General features: G+C 35.1%; 1 protein-coding gene across 5 annotated transcripts in view; it reads left to right on the top strand.

The window, feature by feature from the left end:
- Positions 1-27,169, top strand: part of FCHO2 (FCH and mu domain containing endocytic adaptor 2) — a 100,160-nt gene that overhangs the window by 48,100 nt on the left and 24,891 nt on the right. For 3 of the 5 annotated variants that reach the window (XM_055698529.1, XM_055698527.1, XM_055698525.1), the window contains exons 9-17: positions 6,054-6,098; positions 7,892-7,964; positions 12,155-12,179; positions 20,165-20,222; positions 22,803-22,978; positions 23,536-23,550; positions 23,962-23,986; positions 24,699-24,741; positions 25,426-25,520. In XM_055698529.1, the coding sequence (XP_055554504.1) occupies positions 6,054-6,098; positions 7,892-7,964; positions 12,155-12,179; positions 20,165-20,222; positions 22,803-22,978; positions 23,536-23,550; positions 23,962-23,986; positions 24,699-24,741; positions 25,426-25,520 (555 nt within the window). The remainder of the gene's footprint in view (positions 1-6,053; positions 6,099-7,891; positions 7,965-12,154; positions 12,180-20,164; positions 20,223-22,802; positions 22,979-23,535; positions 23,551-23,961; positions 23,987-24,698; positions 24,742-25,425; positions 25,521-27,169) is intronic. The other 2 variants (XM_055698528.1, XM_055698526.1) reach the window with 1 other exon arrangement.

Below are 27,169 nucleotides of genomic sequence, written 5' to 3'. Positions count from 1 at the left end.
GTTTTGTAGCTCTTTTCAAGGCAGTTGACAACAAATTTAGCTGTCTTCAAGATAATTAGTGTCACTTGTAGATAGATCAAGTAGCAGGTGTAAGGTTATTTATAAACTCTCTTCTGTAGTTGCCTCATGTATACTCTGAAAATACTGTTCCCATAGATGGGAGCTAAATATGTAGTAGATACTGTAATATAATTTACAGTGTAATTACATCTTCTTTCATCTTTGAATAACATCAGTATCTCCTTATTGCTAGCCATCCACTTTGCCTCATAGTGTCATGAAAGCCCACATACTTACATGCCTTTTGTAACAAGAAAAACAGTACATGTATTTTCCAAACAGTCTAGGAGATGCATCCTGAGCTGCAGACTCACTGGTGCTTAATTTATGCCAGTGTTACTTATTTTAAGTTATTAAATTAATTGAAATAAAATATTTCATTTGGAAAATTGCCTTTTGCCTTTTCTGTTCTAGCAAACCAAAGCTTCCTCATTTTCAGGAGCCTGAGAACTGACCCACCGCTGATTTATTTGCTTCAGTCTCTTGTCAAATAGCAGCTGTCTGTTTCCATGTGCATGTAAAACCCTCATCCAATTGCCCTTTTTTCATGTCTGTATCTGTCCCAGCTGGTAGAATGCTGTGAGCTGCAGCAGCTTGCCTTGGAAAATGCTTTAGGATGGCGCTTGGTGGGAATGTTTACATACAAGTAAAGGAGCTTGCTGATTTTTGACGCCTGCTCACTTTGTAGAATACTAAATTCTCATTAGCAACCTGACAGCTAGGGATCCTTAAGTGACTGAAATCCCACTAGATACTCATATCTTTTCCTGTTATAAAGGCTACTCTTCATTTACGTACTGTATTTTTTTTTCCGTTCCGTGTGTGAACAATAACAGATACTTTCAAGTCTATGTACAGGCATTTGAAATGCTTAAACCACAGTTACCGTTGTATGGTTCAATGTAACTACAGGCTGACCAGACTGTAAAAAAGTTATCTTGAGTCTGAAACAATCCATCCTTAACCCAACAGAACAGTAATTCAGAGACTTTTGCAAGGGCTGGACTAGATCTCAGCTATAACTTTTTACTTACATCGATAAATGTCTTAAAATGTATTTTTTATTTTTACAGTGCTGCTTTAGTTCTAGTATTTGCTTTAATTTTGTGTTCATATGAATGCTTGAGAATAGGCTTCCTCCTCAATTCACATTGTTTTCTTGTCATGAAGAAAAGAAAAAAGTAAACTTCAGTGCTCTGACTGTAGTGCTACAGAATATCATCATCAATGTTACTGTCCTCATTGCAGTATGGCAACATGTAGATGGTCTTAGGTGCTTTGGGCTATCATGTGGCAGGACTGTAGAGCCTGCTTTGGGGAATTACTTCAGTCCCCAATATCAGCAATACTTCCTAAATGTGAAACAACCACTCTTCTTTCTTGGCATATTGCAACAGATGGTGAATCTGTGTGCTTGCTTCAGAAATTTGGGCCATTATAAACTCTCAGATTTTGAGCTGAAATCCTTGTTGGTGCTAAGGCTTTGTCCATACTTTAATCACTGGGCACAAGTCCATCAAGAAAACGTTTCTGCCTCATAAAGAAGAGGTAGGGCATTCACCTTCAAATGTTTGTGTAGTTGTTACAAAAATTATTGTGATATCAGCACATGAGTTTGCATGCTTTGACTTGCAACTGTAGATTTTACCTGTCTGGCATTCTCCATTCATGCCAGCCCACTGCGAGCTTTTGACTATACCATCGGATGATGAAAGAATCAGGAATCAGAAAGATAGATGTTGTAGTGGTTCAGAGAAGAATGCTTTTTGAGTGTTTTTTTCAGGGATAGTGCAGATTCTTTTGTTTTCATATGCATAAGTACAGTGGACAATGCAAGGGAACTTCTTACAGAAAGCATCAGAATTCCTTGTTGATGCTGTGCTCCCATAGCAATATGTGCGCCTGAGGCCTTGTGCCTGGCTCAGAGACTGCAGCTGGTTCTAGAAGGAGGCAATGTGGTCACAGTACACACTTTTGGCTGGGCTATAGTATTATTACCTCTTTGGGCACGAAGACATCTGCCCACAGAAGACTCTAGCTGTTATGTGGGCTACCAAAAGCTCATCACAACTATCCCATTTTCTAAACTGGTTCACCATAGAGTGCTACAGAAAATGTCTATTTCTGTAATGTTACTTTGATTTAAAAATACTACTCCCCAGGCAAAACATGGTACTCTTTACAGCAGGCATATAGGAAGCAGATCTGTTGGGAGATCTGAAGTTACAAAACAAAACTCTAGGAAAATAAAAAACAGCTACAAATTTCACTCTTCTCTGCTCAAAAGGGCAAAATGTATGAATTTGCCTTTGCTGCAAGCAAATAATGCAACGTGTTTTATATTGGTGGGGGGTGAGTTAAGTACAAGTTTTACAAAACCAGCAAACATCTTTGGGCATTGGAGGAACATGCTGAACTTAATTTTTTAATGTTTGAAGATTCATTAGGGACAGCCTCTGGCAACATGAACTTCTGAGATTCCAGAGGATGAAAGGCGCTATAGAAATTTGAGTTAACTGGGAGAAGTAAGTTAGGATCAAAAGATGCTTTCAAATTGTAACCGATGCACACAATTTGTTGTAACAAAATGCTGGTTTCATGATCGCTATTCATCTTTCCTGCGGTAAAGCAGGTGGTAGATGCAGGGGAAGGAAAGAGGGCACATGTGGGAGTAAGGGACTCCTATGATAACTCTGCCCACTTTGGTGAAGCATAAAATAAGCTGATAGGTGTCATTAAGAATATTTAAAATTTCCAAGTTAACTTCACAGGCCTTAGTGAAAGGTGGGACCTGCTTACTGAAATTTTTTGCACAGCTTCCATCTCATTACTATCTTGGGCAATACTTCAGTAACTGAGATTTTTTTCTGGTCCTGTTTTATACTCTTCCCTATGAAAAAAGAATGTTGCAAGAGTGAAGTGAATTTTTGGGAGATTAAATGAGCTTTAGTTAAATTAATTAAAAATACTAATCTGATCTTCCTATCTATGCCTTTCTGTACTAAGGATGAATGTTTGTCTCTTCAAATAAAAAGTTAGCAAGCTGTAAAAAAAACCCACCTTCAAAGACTATTGTTATGCAAGTGTAATGGATAAAATACAGGAACTTGGATATGTTGTTAAAGAAAATCTTTGCTTTCTGTTGATGTTAGAAGTGAAATTAAAGATACTGATCTGAAATAAGGATGAGTTTTATATGAACCTTGAATATTTATTTCAATCATTAGTGTAAAAGTCTTGAAAGTCTGGGGATCAGTCTTAGTAGCTGGAAAGGATAAAGAAAAAGAGGGTAGTCTGAAAAAGCTTAAGTATTGTTTTTCTCTAAAAAAGTTTAAGTCTCTGTTGATTACAATTTTTTTCCCTTCTGTTTTTGTTTTGGGGATATGTGTTTGTGGTTGCTTTGGCTTTGGGATTTTTTTTCCCTGACCAAATGAGAATATGTGTAGAAGCAAGAAACAGAAGTAGTTGGATCCTTAGCAAAGTGATGAGAAATATATAGTCTGAAGTGTAATTCTGAAGAAGTAATGTCTTTGTTCTTCAGCTTCTATGTTTTATGGCATTTTTCTGAATTTGCTGCTCAATATATTCTCTACAGGAGAGGTTAAATTCCTAAAGTAAAATGTCGATGAAAACGTTGTAAGGATGTAGGCATTTACAGTTGTCTAAATAATTTTTCTGGACTTTTTTGCTGTTTTTTGTTTTGTGAGATACCCAAATTTGCTGATTTTTGGAGCACGCTGACTTTGGTTTACTGTGAGTTTAATGGAGAGCAAAGGAGAAGGGATTGGGACACCAGCTTAAAATACCCATGTATTTACGATACTTAGTATTTACAACAGATAGAGCTGTTAGGAATTTATATTTCATCTTACTATATTGAATAATTGGACATGCAACTGATATTATTTAAAAATAAAAATTTAAAGGGCAGTCTAAGACTGCCATTTGAGATTGGTCTTTTGATATTCTGCTCTCAAGAGCTTCATCTGAAGGCCAAACAATTACATTATGGTAAGTGGGACAGTAATGGATTCTAGTCCCAGATTCTCATCCTGCTGGTAGTTTTACAACACAGATCTTTTTTGACTGGCAGGGAAAATTTTGCAGACTCATTCTTAATAACATGAAATAAAAGTCATTACTTTGAGCATACCTTTTTTTTTTTTTTTAATTCATTAGAAGTCTGCAAAATTTCAAAGAAAACACCTGGTAGATTTCATCTAATACGTTTAAAATAATTCAGGCTGCTTAACATTGGTGAGCATTGAGTTACAACATCAGTTTCTCAATTGTCTTTCTATTTGTTTGACATAAGCATAATTTTTTTCATTTGCAGTTTTGAGAAATGCTATCAAAATGTAGCTTTTGTACAGAGCTGAACACAATTTTGCACTGCAAGAGTTAAATATATATACTGGGGATTATATTACAAACAGAACTGTTTGAGGTACTTAACTGCATGAATCAAATACAAATTAATCCCAGTTGTATAACTTACAATGCTAGTTTACAGCAACATTATTTTTTTACTTTCATTGTGGCATCTCCAATTGCATCACATTGAACTGCTATGGCGTACAATTTAAAGTCAAACTGAAGCTTGTAGTCTTACAGTTTTTTGTATCTGAGATTTGTTTTTATCAACTGTTTATTTTAAGCAAAGAGTATCACATGCTTATTTTGAGAAGAATGCAAATGAAAATCCTGGAAAACATTTTCAAGTACAGCTTTTATTTTATGTGAAAACACCCTGAAAATTGCACAGCTCTTGATTTTATAGTGGATACTCACGAATAATCATGACTAAAGATAAATAAATCAGAGCAGTTACTAGCAAGTGTGTTTTGGGGCAGCAATGAAAGTAGTTTCTGTTTGAGGTTTTCACAATCACTTAATTGCCAGTTGGTTTTAATTGAAATTTTCAAGATTTTAAACTCTTCACTTGAAGTAGCTGCACAAGTGTGGAGGCAGGGGACAATGTTGGCTGCCTTTGGGTGAAGAATTGAGAATGGGATTTTTTCCCCTCCATTTTATCTCTAATGTGCCTATATATAAACTTGTGTGCACGCCCTCAAAATAGTTACAGAAGGGTAAGCAATAACCCCTATGTCACAGTGCTAGTATGCTAAAATTTTGGGTTTTCTTCTGTGGATACACTTACAAGCTACTGTTTCAAACGAGTCAAAGGGCTCATTCTTAGTATGGGTTGAAAGTAATGAAACCTGCCTGCATTTACTCTGTTTTCTTTGCACTTGCACAAGTGCTGGTGTGATTCTGCCGTTCCCTGAACAGGGTCCTAAGAAGATCACTTTTTTCTGCGCATTTGCTCTGTAAAATGGCTTACATTGGGATTAAATAAATTCTAGACCTGGCCAGGCTGAAGGAGTGAGGGTTAGGACTTCACTTTGCAAGGACAATTTACTGTTACTTCCTGTCAGCTGTAATCAAAAGCTATAATAATGAATTTATTTAATCTTTATTGCTATATTTAGGATGCTGCATGCCTCTTTTGACTTTTAATTTGCTATGAAGAGGAAACAGAAGAATTAACGATACAAGTTAGCAGAAGTGTGAACCTCAAAATTAGGCCTATAGCAGTGCTTTTTTCCTTTTCAATTTTTCTATGTATAACTCTTGTTATTAAAGAGAAATTGAAAATTTTACACTAATACTATATCATAGAAGCAGTTTTGAATGAGGACACCAATTAGAGATGCTTCATGTGGTTGTAATAACATAGGCAATTTAATTTTGTTTGGATAGTGTGCACTAGCATTTTAATTTTCCACTGTGAAAGAGTGAAAATTTTTAATTGTTTGCTGCATACGTATGATTTTGCAGTCTGCTTGACCGTTGTCAGGGTAATTGTGCTTTCCAGTTTCCACCTAAATTTATAATTAGATTATCTAGTATTTTCAGGAAATAGTAATAATTGTTAAAGTATCTCAGATTAAATTTGACCTAATGTTTATATTCACTGTAATTTTTTTAAGGCTCTATTGAATTTGAAGAATGTAACACATCCAGTGCAGTTGAAGGTGAGTTGTTGTGGCATAGTTATTTACATAAGAATGCTGCAGATAAGGACCTGAAACTGTGGAGGGGGGGTATAGTCACTGTGTGAATCTGTTATACTTTAAAGTACTCCAATGGAGTAAAAAGCAGTTTTCCTTTAAGAAACAATAAGACCTATGATACTTTATAAGCCTAATGCACGAAGGTTGGAGAATGTTAATGTTTCTTATAAATACACTTTGGCTAAGATCCTGCCTTTGCAGAGGTTTGGATATGGTTCATTTATGACTGTGTTGTAACAATTTGCAAGTGTCAAAACATGGCCCAGGCTCTTTCCATTGTTACCATGTTAGTTATACCAAGTTTATTGCAGTGTTATGGTTGCAAAGCCTTTCTTTGTTGTCATAGCTTATTTTGCTTAGGGGATTGTTTTAAGCAGTTAAGAACTGCTTTATTTGCATAAGCTATGTATTTACTTTTGGGACAGAGGAGCTGACAGTATAACTATAGCAGATGACAACTTTTAAGTTGCCAACATTGCAGCAGAGACTTAAAATCTTTTTTGACTGAAGCAGAGACGATCCATATTCAGAAACTACTCTCATACTCCATCTGTCATTGTTTTGGGCTGCATAAAGCACCAAAGTAAATAAAGCCCAGACTAGCATTTAAAAATAATTTTGGAGCAAATTCTGTCTCCATTTAAATATAAGATGTGGCTGAGTTTTCAGCTACCTGATTTGAGAAGTTTTGAGTTATTTAGCCTTAAAAATTTCTAAGAGTAGAGAGATTCTTTATGTGCTGTGTAATGTATTTAAGGGGAATATAATGACTTGGGATTTTTTGATGATGTTCTTGAATTGTCAGTTGTTACATTTTGGATACCAAATTATTTCCACCATTTTGCTCAAAAGCATGCTGTCAGTAGTATCATGTGTCAAAACAAATTGTAGACTAGTTGGACATGATGTTTGCACTTAGTAATTTTGTTTGGCAATCTACTTTGCTTCAGCAAAAATTGGGGAGCAAAGCAAATATTGCAGCAAGTCTGGTAGAATATTTAAATGTGCTTTAATTTTAGTACATTAAACAGGTATGAAAGCAAGCAAACTTTTTTTCTGTATTATAGCTACGTGTATCTGGTGCTAAAAACAGGAAAGAAACAACAGAGGGGAGGCATGGCTCCAGACTCAGTGAGAGCCAGCCTTAGAGCTGGCTACAGCACTGGGAAATCATGAGCTCAGCATCAGCTGGGAAGCCAGAACAGATTCTCTGGCTTTTTACAGGACCAAGATCCTAATTCTTAGGAAAGACAGGGGCTTGCAGCTACTGGGAACATGCAGGGAAATAGCAACAGGGTGTTGAACTGCAGTATCTGAGGGAGGCAGGGTTCAGTTTCTGATCCAAGCGCATTGGCTATTCAGAACTGGCAGGAGCAATAGCTGCCACTGAGTTTCTGTGAGCCGAGTCCCTTTTCTGAAAACTGGCAGTACACCCATTTTTTTTTTTTTTTAAAAAGTGATAGCCTGCATACCCAGCTTGGAGAGTTGGAAGTACAATGCAAGTCAGTTTTATAAGGACTTATGTTATTAATGTGTTGAACCATATTTTAGTTTAATTTTTTGATTTGCCTGTTACTTAACAACAAATTGGAATAATGTTCCCCTAGTTTGGCTCCATACTTATCTCCACTGTTAGATTTTTGTATCACTTGCCGCAGCATTTAAAATGTATGCATTGGTATGCACTTAAGTTTGACATGGCTCAATACATACTTATCTCCTTGATTTTTAAGTGAAAAGTTTTTATTCCATAGGAGTAAAACCACGGAAAAGAAAGCCTTTTGGTTTATCAGGAATCATGAAAAAGGAAAAAGATGCTGAATCTGTGTAAGTATATTTTCCATCTTGAAGCCTTGTCTTGTATGAAAACTAGTGAAAGTATGGGGATATACATTAGCTGATGCTTAACAAAAGGCATGAGTATGAAAACACAGCTATTGAACATTTTTATAACTTAAGGATTTTAAGGAAGTAACATAGTAGTCTACTCATGTTTCATTCTTTCCTGTGCATTGATGCATAGTTCTCCCTTGTTTTACATTTGAACATTGTAGATAATGTGATTCTCATGTGTGCTGCTAATGAAATAGGACCTCTGTACATGGAAAAAGTACTGGATGTCTGTGTTTGCAGAATTGAAGCTCCAGTTATTCTTTTATTAGAAAAACTTCTGTGTACAGTATTGAGGACAAAAAAATCTTTTAGTGTTTTTTCAGTACTATATCATGTGCACACTCATTTTAAAGACCATCATTTTAACTCTGATGTCCCAGCTGTGCCCTTTGCCATACTGATTGCCTGTGCTCTGTCTCTCAAGAGTTAAAACTCTCCAGAAAGTGAGTTTGAATAAAAGTTCTTAGATGGATAGGTTAAAGTCTGCATATTATTAATGGTCACTATATTACAATATGTTTTCTTTGTAATTTCTAGATGTGTTTTCTCAGTAGAAGTATTTGTTTTAGAAGAAAATAGCTTACAATTTGACAAACTTAACAATATAGAAATATTCTCAAAGGCAACATCTGCAAACATACTTTTTAAAGTTACTTTTAAAAAATATTTTAGCAGCCTTAGCTTTTAATATAATTCTGAAAAACTAATGGCCTAAGAACTGCAGTTGCTAATTATTTGCTTATACAAAGTGCCTTATACGTGTTTTTCTTTTGGTGTTTAGCTTTAATAGTGATATACTCCTAAACCATGCTTTTTCATATCTGTCATGATGCCTTTAGTGCTTGAAGCTGTTGGGGTTTTAATCCATTCCTCTATATTTCTGTTCTTTCTGTGACTTAGTTTTCCCCCAACTTCTCTTCTGTACTTTATGAAGCTGGAGTAAATGGTGACAGAAGTGTTGTATATCATGTGATTTTGGCCAGTAATAATCAGAGAATACTATTTTTTTACAAAGAATTATTTTTTCTGATGAGGTTTAGCTTAAAATAATTAAAATATTTAAAATATTTTATGATACTTATGTTTTAAACAGCTTTAATGCCCTTTTTGAAAGTAATCCATTCTCTCTGGAGTTTGTTTACTACATTTTTTGTGATTGCAAAACTGTTGCAGTATCAAATAGCAGCAAAAAATATGTTCAATCATTTGCATTTTATGCCTTACAAAGTAGTGATTTTGATAGTATTGAGTACTGTTGTATGATTGAATTCTGTAGCTGTCAGCTTTTCTTGTCCAACAAGATAATTATTTTGCCATCACTTGGGTTATTATGCAAGCTAATCTCATGTCATGTGTGTTATAAGCCTCCTTGCAAACCAGGCATCTCCTTCCATCCATTCTTTGACAGATGATGAAACATAATCTGGCCCCATCAAAGATTTAGGGCTCTTAATAGTAGCTTTCTGGAGCCAGTAAAGACCTGGAAGCTCCAAATTAACTCTTCCTAGGTGTATGACTCAGTGTGTCCTTGCTTAGAGATCATGTTTTTTCTTTGACGTGTAAGAGAAAGAAAATGTCCTTTGGCACTGAGGGCTGAAAACTGGCTTCTATGCTATGTGAAATACTTTCTACCTTGTAGAAATGTTTACCTGTTGTAGATCTGAATACCTTTCCTGAAAGGTGCTTCTTCCCAAAGATATTTTATTTAATGATGAAAGGTAATATCAGTGTCTCTGTCTAGAAATAATTTTGTTTTTCATAGCACGATGATGTCATCAGAAAATATAAATCAGCTCAGCTACTCCGAAATGGGAAAAGGATTTGCCTTATTTTCAACAAGCTGGACTGAAATTTGGTTTATTTTTTTTATACTTGTTATTATGTTTACACACAATACAAAAATACGTAGATTCTGATGTCAGAAAGCAGTATGACAGCATGATATTGACTTCCTGTCTAACACATGACATAGTCTTTTACAGAGGTTTTCGCAATAATCCATGACTTCTAAATAAACTAGAACATCACACATAAAAAACCAGAGAATTCATTATGTGCTTAAGTGAAATACTCCAACAGTTATTTATGATTTCTTTTAAAAAAAATTATTACTAGTTAAATTTTGTGTGATTTAATCTTTAGCTGATGATCCTGTTATAGGCTGTAATGATAAAACTGTATCATCAGAAATGTTGCTGCACATAGACGTCAAGTCCTTTCTTAATCTCTTGTTAAATTAGGCTGTAATTTTGTTTAGTTTTTGTAGGAAAAGCTTTCCACATCTAGAAAAACTCCTAAGGTTTGCTTGCTTTTCATTTCATCAGTACTGTTTTTAAAGTGTTGACACCTAAGCTGGATGTTGTGTCTAGTAGTGGTTTTACACAGTGAGATACCATACACAGTGTGTTCTACTATATATTGCTATACAAGTTAGTCAAGAATTTCCCTTCTTTTTCCTAACCACTGCTTTGCATGATTTGGTTGCTCTGGTTTCTATCTACAGTCTTTAAATTCCTTTATAGAATCCCCATTTGCTGAAATGTTACCTTATACTAGAAGTATGGCCTAGTTCTTTAATCTTGAAAGAAGATCATGCATCTAGTGACGTAAAAGCACATCTTTCCAAAACCTGATGTCCTCATTTTCCAATTCACCAGCATTTGCAAACTATTGAGTTTTCCTTTGTGTCTGGTGAGCAGATCTTGGAAAGTGCTGTTGGTGCTCCTCTGAATGATACTAGATCTGCCCTTACTTTTTAAGATCTATCGGCTCGCTAGTTTTGAAAATCCTCATTTTAGGCTGACTTCGCTGTGGTTTGCCTCACATCTTTCACAGTTCTTAACAAGCTGTCCTGTTCACATACAGACACTTTTTAAAACCATCTCAGGAAATCTGTTTGTTATATCTTTTGAGAGAAGTCTTGCTGTAAAATAGCTGTTACAGTAGCAGTTTCTGTTGCTATGAATTCAGCTTAGCCAGCAGAGGGAGGTAAAGACGTTAAGTCAATGAGGAAGGTCACATGCGTTTTCTTTTGTTTGAGGCCTTTAAGAGGAGGTGGGATCCTTCATCTCACTGTCAATTCTTTAAAAGAGCGTACTGTGTTTCATATTAATGCTTTCATGTTAGCAAGTTTTTGTATCTGTTTTTAAAGACGTTGTAGTTTTTACTTTTAACCTGTTTAGCCTTTCAGAGAAGATGATTTAGATTGCAATAAATTTGACGGTTTTTCCTCTTCTTTTCTGTAAATGCATGTTTAGGATGTTCAATTTGATTATATAAAAACACTGTTGTTCAGTTACACTGGCACTTGCCGCTTTATTTCTCAGGGTGAAAATTGGAGAGGACTTGTATGCTACTCAAGTATTCCCTCAGTCTGTAAATGTGGTTGCTTCTGCTTCTGCAGACGTCAAAAATAATTGGTGTCATTAATTTTTTAAAATACTACTGCTTCAATTGAGGTTATAGCAGAAAAATATAACACTTGTGAATAATGTGCTTACAATCACTGCCCTTCTGCTGACACCTTTTTTTTTTTTTTAACTGCTTATTAAGAGGGTGCTCCATTATTTTTTCTGACATCTAGTTTCTAGTGTTTGACTGTAACTGTGCTTGACAAACACAAACTAAGAGTGAAATTCCAAAAGAGGGAAGCTCTGAATACCTCTAAGAATAGTCTTAATTTCTTGGGGAGCTGGTTATTGTCCGAAATGTTTTGCAATTGCATGTGGACTGTTTCATTAGGTTTGGTGACCTCTACTTATTGTGCGCATCAACCACAGAGACCTGACTCTTAAAGGATATTCATGCAGAATACAGCATGGTACTCCTGGCTTCCCTTGATTATTTTTTTTATTATTAATTTTTCATTGTATGTGAGTTTGCTTTTTCAGAGCTTCTTTTGAGGTTTTCTTCTGTGGTGTTTTGAGCATAAACTTTCAGCTTTTATTTAAATCTCATTCAGTTAAATGTGGATTACAGTGAAAATTTTAACAGAGTCTGAGAAGCAAAAGGGTCAAATGCAATGTTTCAAATTAATTGAAAATATTTAAGGAAGTACCAGAACTGTATGAATAAAATAATTTGTGCATTTTATAATTGTATATTCTCTTTGGGTTTTTTAACAGGGAGTGTCCGGATGCAGACTCAGTTGTAAGTAGATTTATTTCCAAAACATGCATATGCTGATATTGTCAAGCGCTACAGTCTGATGAAACTTAACATATACAGTCCCTGCAATGGATTGTTTATCTGATAGAGGAGTTAATATTTTGATAACACTTGAAGTATTAATTTTGCTCAGTACATAATCTTTAGCGGTATATACAAATATGTGTCAGTACTGCATTTATATTTCCTAATATTTTTAGGTTCTAAACAAGGTGTTTTTACTGCGGGTATTTGCTACTTTACTTTTCAAGTTATATAGTTTAAATTGCTTGCCTAATAGATTCTCAGTAAGAAAAACATTCAGTTTATTGAAGAGACCCAACTTTGTGTCATTATATTCCTCTGCTTACTACTGTTTCCTTTGAGAAATTATTCTAATATACTTATTAAAATATAACTTTAAATGCAGTTTTTCTAGATGCACTTTATTAATGGCCTGTTTTTCATCAGTTTGATCTGTGATATGTCCTACAATTTTATTTATTAAATTCAAATAAGTGACAGTTGCAAATTAAATTGCTATGTTAATGCTTTTTTATTTCCTTAATTGAGCTTTTTTATTTAAACACGTATGTTGTCTTGAATTATATGTAACAGAGATTGCAGCTCCCCACAGCTATAGTAGGGAATAATTTATAGAATAATTTAAATTATTTTCTGTAGACTGATTTGGTTTTCAGTTCATTTATTTATAAGCTAATTATATTAAACAATGTAAGTTTCCACATTCACCTATTTTGTGGAATTTCTTCTTTGCATTTAATATCTGGGATTTCTAGTACCTAATATTAAAAATTCTTTTGAGAAACTTGGTTTGAAAAATCTGTCGGAACCATTCTTCTGAATAAGGAAAAGTAACTTTTGCCACATAATGGAACATCAAGACAGTTATTATATCCTGTGCAAAGTCATCTTGATTTAGAGAAATTTCTTCTATAGGGTACATTTAAAGTAAAGTAACTTTAGAATTATCCCCATGATTATCAGGCTTTTCATGGAAATAATATCTTTTGACAGTTCAGGTTGAGTCACTGGAGTGAACCACAACTGGGTTTGACTTGCAATGTTTATTTTCTTCTGTGTTTATTTTGGTCTCTACATTTTTAAGAAATAATTAGTTCAAAAAATCAACTCTAAATGTGTTTGACATTCTTTCTGGCTGCATGAAGCATGCCATATGATCATTGAAGTTAATTGTTCTGTCTATATGAAATATATATTTGGTTTAAAAAAACCCTTAACTTTCATAGTGTCTAACAACAAAACTGATACTTTTGTTGCATTCTGGTTTGGGTTTTTTATGGCCAACATGTTATGACTGCATTTGGAACTTAAAACTTGGTCTGCCATTTATTCTTGCCTTTTACAAGCAACAGTATTATTCTGAATGGTGGAATGCTTTAATAGCAGAAGCTACCATTCTCATGAAAAATAATGCAGCATAGCATAGATGAGATTCATTTCACCCCTTGCAAACAAGCACCCCAGAGTGCTTTTATGTCCTTTTCTGGAAGGTCCCATTTCAAATGTTTTTCATTTTTCTTGTCATTTACTTTTACGATTTCCTTTCTGTTTAATTTTTGAAACTTGATCTAAAAAGTTAGAGCTATCTGTACTGTTATCTTTGTGAGGATTTCATTTGTATGGATTTTTGCAATAAATTACACATTTCAAGAAATTGAACCTGGAAAATCATAGTTGTCAAAAAAGTGTTTTTGAAAGCAATTATCATTTGTGTTTGATTGCTAGAAAATACTAAGGACCAGCCCTCAGAAAATCCAACTTATTTAAGGTGTTCCAATTATGATTTTGGTCAGCTTTGGTCACTCACAGAAAATTTGTCTGGCTTTTATATTATTAACATAATCTTTTTTTAAAAGATGGTTTTTATTTGTTTGTCAATAATTTTAATTGTGTGAAAGGAATGTAAGAGTTAACCATTTTGCAATTATTTATAACTGTAAACACTGAGGTAACTGTATTGAAATTTTAGAAGTTAAGGATCCAGTAAGAATTGACTTCAATACTTACTGGTTCTACATGGTATTGTGGATCTTTGGACATACGGTGTGTAGCCAATACCGTTAAGGCTCTCACTAGTCCAAAATGTAAAATGCAGTGTATTCAAACTTGTTCTCTGGGTTTCCAGAAAACAAAACAGTGAGATGGTCCTAAAAAATGTCTTTTGTACCAAAATGGAAGTTCTCAAATTTATCTGTGGGAAGCCATCTGCTTTTGCTCATTCTTTTCCTAACTGCCAGATTGTACGTATTGGAAAATGTAATGCAGTTGAACAAATTGTTAATTCCTATCAATATTTTTTTATAACTGCTAAAAGAGGTTTTTATGTGCTCGTGAGTAGGAAGGCAGCTGTGAACTGAGAACTGGTATTTATTAAAAAGATTGGCCACTTCAGTAAGCAGTCTCTGTTTAAATATAGATGACAGTATGTGTTACTATATGACAAGCTATGCATGTAACTTTCATTAAGCAAAGCCTTGATAATTAAGAAACGTAGAAAGCAACTGTGTGTGCACTAGAAAGAGATAGCAACTAAAACCTGGCTCTGTATATGCTTATTACCTAGAAAGTTTTTCTAAAGGCAGAACTAGTTGTCTTGTTTCCCATGGGTTTGTCATGTCTCTAGGGCTGGTCTATAGGAAGATCAAAGCTGTAGTAAAAACTTTTATTTTGGGGAGGCATTTACAAGGTTCCACTTGCATCCAGCAAGATCTGAATCTGGATTGCAACCCTTCCACTGGTTGGGATACTTGCAGGTCTTCTACTTGACTGCCTATTTTCATGAAGACTGTAGTAATGTAATTATCTTTGAGTCCTCTGTTCTTTCTGTCAGATCCATTTGAAATTGTCCAGTAAGTTCAAAAGTAATTAAGAATTGAGCCACAGATACATGGAACATAATGCTGAAACTTTTTTTTCATTGGAAACCAGAATGCAAACAAAGGTATTGAGGCATCCAAAACTTGCCATTAACCTCTTTACATATCAGTGTAGCATAATTGCAGTTGTGTAGAATATATATTGCTGGGGACTGATTGAATTTGGAACCACCGAATTCTAATTAGTGGAAGACAAGAGTAACCTTATATTTAGTGAAATTCAAATGGTTTTCTTTATTTGCATTTTGAATGTTTAGTTCTGGCATATTTTGAACAGCTGCCATTGATAACAGGGTATGAGGCTTTGTAGTTACAGCACAAGACAGGGGAACTTTGAATATCTGTTTTCTTTCTTCCTTCCTGCATCTCTGGCAATGGAAGAAACTGACTGGCTACTCTCTTCTTTCATGTCTTTTGGGTTAATAGGCACCCTAAGCAGAGGAGACTGATAATATGTAATACTTCTGTCTTAACCTAAGGATATACCTCAGTCAAATCTACATCTCAAATATGTTAAAAGTAGAGAGGCTTTTTTCTCTTGTTCCAGACTATGAGCTTCAACTGCTTACTTTGCGTTCACTTCAGTCCTCATCTGAGTTACAGGAAGTCAGTCCAGTTCAGTAAAACAGCAGAAAGTTCATCTGGCAGAAAAAGAAATGGTGTTCAGCTGTGCTGTATCTTGAAGCACTGCCTGAGGAAAACTTGATAAGGAGCTCTCATAACCGCTGTAGATATCCCAGGAGAAGCGAAAATGGAGAGAGATCAAGCTGAAGTGTAGTGAAGCTGCTTTGCTTCTTGACCGATGCCCAGCCTGTAAGCAGTGCTGACATTGCTGAGGAAGGGCCAAATGAAGTAGCTAGACTGCAATATGCTCCACATGTTCCTCTCTCGTATGTAGCCCAGAGGAACTAATGACATGGTAATGGTGTGACTTTTTCTGTTGCTTTTGGGTGACAGATGGGACAAAAAAAGGAAACTGAGACAAAGCATTCTCCAAAACTCAATTGAGTTTTGGCAACAGAATGCTTAGTCCTCACACTTTTTGTATAGCCACTTCTACTTCACTATTTATTATGTCCTTATGTTTTATTTCTTTAAAAAATTATTCACCCCAGAAAGTTCATAGAACATACTAATGCAAAGACAGAGTTATGAACCCTGTATTTTTAATGTATATTTAAAACTATGTAATACCTTAGTTTGTAATGTGTTGTATTACATCTACAAACACAGGGAAACCTGTGGGGTTTATAGCTGTATGTTTAGTTGCTTAACAGAACCTCTGAGAATGTGAAACTTTCTTCCAAAGAAGTCTGTCTTTCCAGTTACTTCCACAGAGTTCAATTCACATCCATATTGAGCTTGCTTTTTTTTTTTTTCTTCTACAAAGAGTATAAGTAACATGTTTGGGTAGGGGACTAGACCAGACCGTCATCCCTGTTCTATTAATAACTACTTCTTTCAACAGAAACCCTAAGTTTGCAAAGATCTTATTTCCTGTGTTGAAGTTCAAAAATTACACAGGTATATGTGAAGGCTGGGGTAAGGTTGGGGTTTTTTTCCTCTGATCAGCATGGTAGGCAAATCAGGTCTCTTCTGCATGCTGTGCCTGCTGATACTTAAAAAACACACTAGCCATGACATAACATACAGTTCTGTAACTGTAGGAGTGGGGAGAAGGGAGTAAGAATTAGTCAAGTAAATGAAAACGCCTTCATTAACATCAAATTTGTGAATGTGTCTCTGTAAAAATTCTGTGTCCTCTACCACTGTTACAAAATTTAGATTAGTAAATAAAATTCTGATGTTTCAGAAAGCAGAACCATTCACCTGTTTACCAGTTCAAAATATTGAAAAAAGTATTTTGAAATTACTGCTTAACTTGTAAGTCAGATTTTGAGGTAACGTCTTGCTCGTATGTGACACAATTTGTCAGTACAAATGTAGATTAAGTACTTTGTACTGAAGTGCAAAAGCTCAGGGACCTCATTGCTCTCTACAACTACTTGAAAGGAGGCTGTAGGCAGGTGGGGGTCAGTCTCTTCTCCCAGATACAAAGCAGTAGAGCAAGAGGAAAAGGCCTCAAGTTGCACGAAGTTTAGATTGGATATTAGGACAAATTTTGTCACTGACAGGGTGGTCAAGCACTGGAACAGTCTGCCCAGGGAGGTGGTGGAATTGCCATCCCTGCAAGTTTTTAAAAAACATGTGGATGTGGTGCATAGGGACATGGTTTAGTGGTGAACTTGGCAGTCCTGGGTTAACAGTTGGACTTGATGATCTTAAAGATCTTTTCCAACCTAAATGATTCTATGATCCCAGATACCTCTTCCACCCTTTTCTACAATTGGTTTACTTCAGAATCTCATTAATTAAAGCAGGTGTTTTAAGAATGATCATAAATTGGTACAAGACCAATCTGAGTCACTGACAAAGCTGGATACACAAAGAGGATGATTCCTGACTCTGTATACACTGTGAAGAGTCAGATGTTTTAAGTTACGTATATTTAAATTTTTAAAATGGGAAAAAGAAATTACAAATTCAGTTTTCTGCACAGTGTTAGAAAGAAGTGATAAGGTAGCCCTGCTGGAAGAGAAGCAAGGGATTTTTCAGTTGCTGTGTTCAGAACTTAAGCTGTAAAGCATCCATCTGTGTTATGTATGTATTTGAGTTTTTGTCTGAAGTAATAAATATAAGCTACATGGTAAAGTGCCATTCCTGAGGAATAGATCATTCAAATATCTCTTCAAGATCAGAAATAATTTACATGAAAGTATTAAGAAAGAAATTTAATACTTAAGAACTTTTAAGATTTTAGTGCTTGCTAAGGATTTACTTGATTCTAGGGATTATTCAGTAAATTAAAATAACAGTGAAAATAACTTGTGAAAATAACTTCTGCAAATTAGGTTCTTTCACAATTCTGTATCAAAATAAGTCAGATTTGCCAGCTAGTTTGTTCATGCTGTGTGTGCCCTGTAATAATATCCTTTACATATATGGCCCAGCTGGAAGAAAAACTAAATGTTGTATATTTAAAGATTTTTGTTGGTTTTCAGTTCATCTTAACCATGAATGATCCTGATCTATTGAAAATTGCCAAGTATGACAACTAAAATAATCTTAGAATTCAGAAGTTGTAGTATTGTAGGAAAATGTACCTACCCTCTAGCTATATGTTTTTGTTCTGTTTACTTTGATGTCAAGTTTCATTAGTGTATTTTGGTATATAAACAAGGTCGACCTGAGGTCAAGCGTAGCTAAGAACCCTGATTTGAGCAAGTAGAGCTAAGGTACTGGACCGTGTGATCCTCTCTTATTACTTTTTTTTTTTTGTTCAGTTCTTTTTCTTCTTCTTCTTGTTATTTTTGTTGGTGGTTTGTTGTTTTGGTTTTTTTTGGTTTTTTTTAATCAAATAGTGGTGAAGTCCAGGTCTTACAAGTATTTCAAGAAATTGCATCTGTATGTTCCATATTTTAAGATCTGAGCTTAAAGATTATTTTTTGGCCTTAGTTTAATGTGCTACTTAATTGGGTATGGTATTACATCCCACATACAGGATTGTATTTCTTACTGTATTTAGCAGAAATATTTGATCTATGTTTAAATTCATTCCATTTAATTCAGAAGTGCTAGATTTAGAGAGCTTTATAGAGGAGAATCTTTCTTAGTAAAATATCAGACATCCCATTTGTAGTATCTGTAAAACGAATAGAGGGACTACTATGTTTTTGTTTATCTTCCTCTGTAATTCAAAAGCTATTCAAAGTTAATCTCTTTAAAATTGGCTTCAAATTTTAGCTGAAGTCAAGTGGTTCCTTGCTAGTCCACTTGAAGTCTCCAGTGTAAGTCACTCGTGACATACAACAACAAGGTATATTTTGGCCATACTGTACATACCTCTATTAATCAAACTGCTTCCCAGTACCTACTTTCTGGTAAAATAAACTGATTGGTACACTAGAATAAATCACTGTTTTATATGAATCTTGTAATTTTTATAAGGAATTTGTAACTGGTGAAATCACTGCATTTTGAAGGCATTTGAGTTGTGGGGTTTTCATAATAAACTTACTGAGGCATCTCGGCTGCTCACATAGATTAACTATGCCTCCAAAGTCATGAGTGGGCTTTTCTGTTCAGAATGGGGAGAGTATCTGTGCATCCAAGTTTATCCCTTCATATATAATATACATGAGTGTGGGGGTTTGCATGTTTTTTAAATTTATATTGTTATATTAGAGACTTGTTCCTTTCTGCCCCAAAGCTATTTTATGAAACTAAGTTCTTTTCTAAGCATTCTGAATGATTTAAACATAATTCTCTTCAATTTATATTTAATTGCCTGCAAAAAAACCCAAAAAACGGAACTAGTCTGAAGTTCTCAGGTACTTACTAGCTTTGAAAATCCAGGATGGTGCTGGAGGTGTGTAAAGGAAAACTTTGGAACCTAATTTTGAGCACTTTTATTAAGTTTCATCCACACCCTTAAATTAATGTGGATATTCTTTGCTAAAGCAAAAGTGCAGGCTTGCTGCCTTTTCAAGAGGGAAGAGGAAATTGCAACTTGTGCAACCTGGAATGCTTTTATTCACATATTAAAGTACTGACTAGTACTTAGGAAGGATTTTGCTCCTGCACCATCAGTGCTTCCAGCAACTTAACTGAAAAGAGTTACATGTAGAAATCGGGAAAATAGGGGCTGAGAGAACTGTAGGCTTATTTAACACTCAATAGTAAAGCTGAAATGCTTCTGTTGGTTTCTGACCTTTCTGGTAAGAGCACCAGTAAAAGCAGATGCATTCAAACTTGCCAGTTTTCATAGCAAATTTTCAGGTTGTTTTGTTGTATTCTGTTCCTGACAGAATGATTCTGTTCACACTATTTCTGAATTACAGATCATAGCTTGAGGTAACTGTAATAATTAATGGTGAAGAACAATGACTTTCATGAGTGTTCATAATCAAGTTTTAATTTGTCAATGATACAAAATTCGGTCTGATTTAAGAACAACACTTTTTTTTTAGTCATTTGTCAATATAAAAATTTTTGTTGTTGTTTTAGAACATTCCTGATGTAGATGATGAAGGATACAGCATTAAACCGGAAACAACACAGGATATCCTTTTCACTGTTATTGTGCCAAGTTATCTGATGTTATTACAATTCTTTGGAGAGAGGAATTACTAATTAAATGCTATGTAAAGGAAGATGAATTACATTCATGCTTATGTTGCAACCTTGTATTCTTATGTTCATAGCTTTTACAAAATATACAATATTTTGTCTTAGATTTTGTGTGTGTGCAAATGTCAAAAGATTAGATCTTGTGTATTGGGACCTTTAAGTAGATCTAGGTGTATTGGGACCTTTAAGAGGGTGGGGGTTGTCTCACAGTAAAAGAACAAAATAAACCAAAAAAAGTCTGAACAAAAGCTCTAAGGTGACCATGCAGATCTTTCTCCTTGAAAAGCTCTTAGAGAGTTTTTAAAGTGAAGTTTGTAAACTTTTTTAAGCATACAGAGTGGTTATCTGTTCTATACCTGCACCTTTCCACTTTTTTGTAACACCATTAAAAAGACTGGGAGCTCCAGCAGTCTAGAAATATAATTTCTGTTACTTAATGAAGTCATTACACCACATGCTGTTTCTAACTGATGCTCATAGATGCTATTGTCTTTTTAAAAATAGCTATGATATGCAGAATAGATTTTTGTTATGGGTCTTTTTTTATGGATGCTTGTGATTTTTCTTTGCTCTTCCTTTGAAGGAAAAAATTCTTGTCCTCTTTTTTTCCATCAAAAACAGAGGGAAGCTGTACTTGAGCTGGAAATAATTGATGTATATCTAAGCAAGTCTAATATGCTAGCAAGATAGCTCATTTTTTAAAATGTATTCACTGAATTCTTTAGGCACTGCAGATAAAAAGTAAACTTATGCTTTACAGTTAATGTAAATTGTGAAACTTTTAAGCAGTTAACAGCACTTTAAAAGTGGACCAGTCCATCATCATAGCTTCTCTGTTTTCATCAGCTTCGCAGAATATGCCGCTATTACCCCTGGTGAAGATTCTTGTGCCAATAAAAGCATTTCATGTTATCTTCTATTTACAAAATTGATATAAAAATGGAACACTTTTATCCAGTTCTGAGAAGGACAGTGTTTCGTGCTTTGCATATATTTATAGGAGGCATGAACAACATTCATGCTTTGTAAATGATTCATCTGAGCATCTTTTTCTGCATTATCCTGTTTGTTGTGAAACAATAGAAAAGGCCATACATACAGTGAAATAGCTCAGTGATTTGCAATCCCTGTCAGCCAGGTAGTACTTCAGCTTCTGAAAATCTGGACCAGATTCAGGAAGTCATCAGTTCCCTTCCTGTTCCCCTCCCTTACCTTCCAGGAGTGGATATTTATTCTGTTGATGGAAAATCTTGAGATGATTTGTTGGAGGACATTATTTTACCATAATGGCAGTCAGTCTTAATAAGTCCAGTATTAAGTGTTTGAAAAACACTTTACAAGAGCTGCCTGATTTGGAGAAAATCAATCTTGAAAGTTGGTGATAATGTTCATAACAAGAGAACTTTTGATGAAATGAAAAATGACTTGCTTTGAAACTTTCACTTCTAGATATGATCCATTTGGGAGGACAGGTAGGCTGTAAGATGAACACTTGACTTTTTCCTCACCATGACTTAGGGATTCTTACAGTTGAAAAGGATTTGGAATCTCATTAGGGTTCAGGTTTTAATCTTTGTCAGGTAATAGTTTGAAGAAATGTCATTCAAATGGCTGGCATATTTCCAAGTGAAAATAATGGAAGCAAGGTATAGAGTATATATGCTCCCCTAAGTGGTACAAAACTTGAAGTAGAGGAAAATTTTCAAATTCTTTCTTACCAAAACAAATGCATCTTTTAAGACTTAGCATAGCCATTTTCAGAGCTTTTGTTTGGTGCAGCTCCATTCATATAAAGAACCAAGGCTAAATTTGTCTGTATATTTTGCTTATTTTGAGGGCTGAATTGTCATTATGATTCCTTTTTTTGCCAAGGATGACAGTGCTTTAAGCAGCTGACATTGTTCAGTTTACTGTGCAGCCTTCTATGTAACTGACATCCTTTCTTGCAAAATTTTCAGTGCCACTCTGCACAAGGGGCAAGTAATGGTGGCTGCCACCGCTGCTTCCTCCACTGTTAATGCTTGTTACAGGTACCATGGGCATTTCATTTCCAATTAAAAAGCCTAGGGCTTTCCTTCACTTGGTTTAAAAGGATTTCCACATTTTTCATATGTGTGTTAGAATCCATGATTGAATCTTACAAATCATAAATTTAAGATGCAGAAATGTTGCTGCTGTAGAATCTTTAATTTATCCTGATGCCTTCATATATGCAGTTGTTACATGATACTGCAGTTCAGTTATATGACAGACACTGCAGTTGTTCATTTAGATGACATAGTGCCTTTCAGAACAGAATGCTGTTATGAAGATGACTGGAATATAAAAACTAAATTTTAACTCTCAGTTGTGAATTTTGGACAGTGGATATATTTGAAGTGTCTGTATAAGCACACAAAGAGGTTAGGCAGCATTGTTTATCTGTGGTGTTCACTTAATATAAGCATTTTGTGGGGTGTAATTACAACATTGATTAAGCAGATGAAGTATTTCCATCTTAACTGAGAAAAACATACCAAAGAGAACCATTTCTATTCATCCAGTGATTCTGACTCCGACGATGATGAACCCAGGAGGTTCCATGTAGAAATAAAACCTGTCCAGCCAAATAATAGCTCTCAATATACCATGCCTTCCTTGGATGAATTAAAAGTATCTATAGGGAACATCACCCTTTCTCCAGCAATATCTGTAAGTTCCTTTGCTTCTTGTATTTTTAATGCATAGAAAAGTGGCAAAGAATCTTTAGTATAAACAGGTATTTTACTGTTCTGAATTTATTCTAGGTTCAGTTCCAATGATTATTTTTTTCTTGTGCACTAGGTCATCTGTGGTACCCGTTATTGCAGTAATTCTCCCTTCTCCAACTAACCTTCCTTTGAGTCTTGGGAGTGCTCAGTCCTTGTCTTTCTGCTGCTGCCACCACAAGACACTGGAATGCATCGTAGAGTTTGCTGAGCATGGCTTTCAACATAGCTTACTAATTAGTATTCTGTAATATACAGACCTTTAAAATAGATCATATCATGTGGACACATGTAACATTTACAGTGCCACTTTATTGATGTATTTTGCCAATCCACAGAGTGATCCTTTATACCCCGAGATAATACTACAAATAAATAGTAGTAAAGTGTGCTTATACAATATTCAGATCAGAATAAGAATGACTCTGATTATAAGGAAAATATTGTGCATAACAAATTAAAATAATGATTTTTTTCTTTTTTTCCCCCACATTTTGAAAGCAGAGACACAGTCCTGTAAGTACAGAATGGCTTTATATTTACATTTTTAGATTAAAACCAAGTAAGTGTAGTATGTGAGGGGAGTTTTTGGGAAAACCTTAGGAATGTTTCATTGTCTATATACCACGTGATATATAAGCTATTCAATTTTACTTCCCCAGCCTGTAAAGGGATTTGGTAATACTGCTCCCTTTGTCAGCTGTACAGTGTTTGTTCCTGCCTTTTCTTACTGGTGTGCTGGGTGTGCACTGGTTGCTCTGTCCTGGCTGATGTTCTGGTCTTCTGCAAGCTCAGAATGTTTTGCCAGGCATTGAAACAGAGTATCTCATAGAAAGTTGAGTGGAAATAAGAACCCTGGGACTATTAAGTGGTTTATTTGACAGCTGGTAAAAGAATATATTGCTAATTTACTTTGTCCTCTTTCAGGCACAAATGAACCAAAATTCATCCAGTAAGTGTGAATCTTTAACTTTTAGTCTATTTATGTCAGTTTTTTTAACAGAGCATGAAAATGGTGTTTAATTGTTGAAGAAATAAATGTCTTAAGTATCTGTATTTTAAATAGAAAAAAAATACTTATCTTGTCAGTTCTAAATACCTCTTCTTTTTCTATATATTTAGCTGTTCCCTACTCTGGGAAACAGATGAGGCTGTCTGTGACAGTGATGAGGAACATACTCAAGAGCCAAAGGGGAGATCCCATGGAAAAGACTCCTGTACAAGTTCTTAAAATGTTTCCACCCACTAAAGTTTAGTATGATCCACAAACCAGGCTCTGTTTTATAGTCAAACACATAAAATGTGGCCATGGAGATAGAGGATAGAGCATTAGTATCTATCCTGTAGGGTTTTTTTCAGTGGGAAACCAAGCCAGATTTGCTGAAGAGTAGTATTTTGTAAAGAGTATAATTCAAGGAAAAAGTTTCAAATGTCCAACACTTCCTCCCCAAATGCATTACTCTATGTAGTCCTCTCCTGTCAGTAGGTATTTCAGGAATGTCTGAATTTATATTATCAGAAAAAATGCATTTTTGCTTTTCAATTTTAATAATTAATAATCAGTTTCAAACTGCAAACATTTATTTTAGTATTTTTTTAATGAAGATGAGTTTTTTGTTTTAGAGTGTCACAGCTTTGGTGATAATATTGTGTCTTTTCCTTAGGTGAAGAGCTAACAAAATCAAAGCTTTCTGCTCCAACTAATGAGTAAGTTCAAATTTAAAATTCTATGAAATGTAGGTTTGCCACAATTTGGTCTTATTTTGATCTAATACTCAGAAACTCAATGGAAATACCAGCTGACTGCTATTTTAAGTTGGGCGTCTATTGTATTATAAGACCTAGGGAGTAATTATGTAATAGTGGTGATTTAATTTTTCCCCTTCTAATGCATTTGCTTCATTGTGATCTGTCTCAATTGCTGTTTATAATTACATGATTACAAAATGCTGCTTTTATTAAAATCTCAGATTTTAAATAAAACAGGTTTAGTTTCTATCCTATAGTGTTCCATGGTAAAGTGTTTAAGTGTTTACAAGCCCCAAATTTGGACAGCTCTGTATATGTTGCTTATATATGTAGATACTGAAATAAATGGATTTGAAGATGTATGTCTCCTTGAAAAGGACAATCATTTAACTGATGTTATGAATTTGTCCACACACAAACTTGTACCATGGTGTCAGTTCAGATATTCTCCTCACATGTAAATCAGTTCCTTGATCTATAATTTCTAAGTACATTTTAGATGCGAGATTAATAAAGGTGATCTGTCAAATGTATTTATCATATCATTGTTTTTGTTATATTATCAAACTACTGAAGTTGTAGTTTGATTTTTATGAGTATGTGCATCTTTCATTTATATTCCAATTGTAACTTTTAATGTAGAAAAGGGAACAGTGACCTCCTGACATGGGATCCGCTCTTCAGCAGTTCTCTTGAGTCTTCCTCTTCAGCTTCCTTGGCATCCTCATCCTCCTCAGGTAGAATATTGATAGTAGAAAAATGTTTCCTCTACATGCTTCTTAATGTTCTGTTGTTGTTTTTTTAATTACTGCCAAGGGGACATGCTTTGACTATGGAAATTAAAGACTTTTGTAAAGAGTGTACTATCTTATAAGTAATACACAACTGAAGGTGCAGTCTATCAGACTTTCAAGCTAGGGAGCAATGGGGAAGAGGGGACACTAGACGCCTTGGGAAAATTCTGTCTTGCTTCTACCATTTTTTATCACCTTTTCTCACTTTCCAAAAAAAATCACCATCTAGAAAATAATCCTATTTTTTCAGCTGGTAGGGCTGGGAGATTAAATGGAGGTTGTTGCAGCAACTGTGAGACAAGCTGAGCTTGCACTGTGAATAGGGACAGGTTTCTTCTTTCCAGGAAAGTCCATTGAGCTTTGCAGTTTGAAGGCACCTTGGAGCTTTGCTGTGAGGAACTCATTTCCTGTAGGAAACCATGATTCTGTTAGCAGATGTGTGAACATAATCCAAGGGGAGCCAAATGAAAATGGCAGGACTGAGAACAGAATTAAGGGGAGACCCTGAAGCTGGGGCATTGGGAGGAAAAGGGTGGACTGAGGAGTATGAGAGGGGTAGGGCAGATGTTGCGTGGGAATTTTGAGGAGCAAGATTCTGGAAGATATTAGTGTGGGCAGGACACTGTTAGGCTTTCCTGAAACCTGTTTTTGGGGAGAAAAAAAATTCCACACAAATAGTCAATATTGATTGTCACATTCAAAAGGCAGTGAAGGAGAGGGAGGCAGAACAGCATATGAGTGGGTATATGTGTTAAAGATGCTGAGAGCACGAGATGTTGAGAAACCAGTTCAGAAAAAGGAATGAGAGACTGAAACAATAGCAGGTATTATGGCAATGTTAGAACCTGCTTACTAAAAGTACTTACTTAAATTGTTTATTATTTATGTTAATTTTCTCAGATTTAAAGCACAATCTACTATTTACTAACAGCAGGTATGCTGTTTCCATAGCTTTTCTCAGTCTACCTACTGCATATCTGTTTTCAAACCCCTGCTATCTTGTTGCACGGAAATGAATGCCACATGCCTGAGGAAGTGTTTACTATGTCTTTTAGCTAGGTATTCATGTTCAAAAAATTGTAACAGACTATACTTCTTTGTTCACAATCATGGCTTTCTAGCTTTTTTTCTCTGTACTTGATTGAAGAATAATAAGGAAGAGTACTTGTATTGATAGGGGAATTCTGCACAGCTAGTGTTAATTCTTCTTGGCCTTCATAATGTCCTTTTAGCGGCAACCAGCATTGCTATGTAACCCTTCGGGTTTTAAGTAGAGCTTATTCTTTTGCTACAAATTCACATTCCTTAACAGTTACGGGTTTTAACAGTAATGTTTCTGGCTTACAGAAATCATTACATTGTCTCTTCCTCACTTAGATACCCAGTTATTGGTTAGTATTGGATCCAAATTTGTAACATATTTAAGGATAAATTATATATAGATGTATATTACTGTAATATGCTGAAAAGAAGTGCTGCTTTCTCAAAATAATGTTTTGCTAGCTTTTGTCTGGTGTTGGAATCTGTAGAGGAAGGCAGAGGACACTTTATTTGTTGTGCTGTTGTTGTTATTGTATCAAGTTGTTTATTGC

The sequence above is a fragment of the Falco cherrug genome, chromosome Z, assembly GCF_023634085.1.
Source record: "Falco cherrug isolate bFalChe1 chromosome Z, bFalChe1.pri, whole genome shotgun sequence".
Classification (NCBI taxonomy): Eukaryota; Metazoa; Chordata; class Aves; order Falconiformes; family Falconidae; genus Falco; species Falco cherrug.
This window is presented reverse-complemented; position numbering and strand designations above follow the sequence as displayed.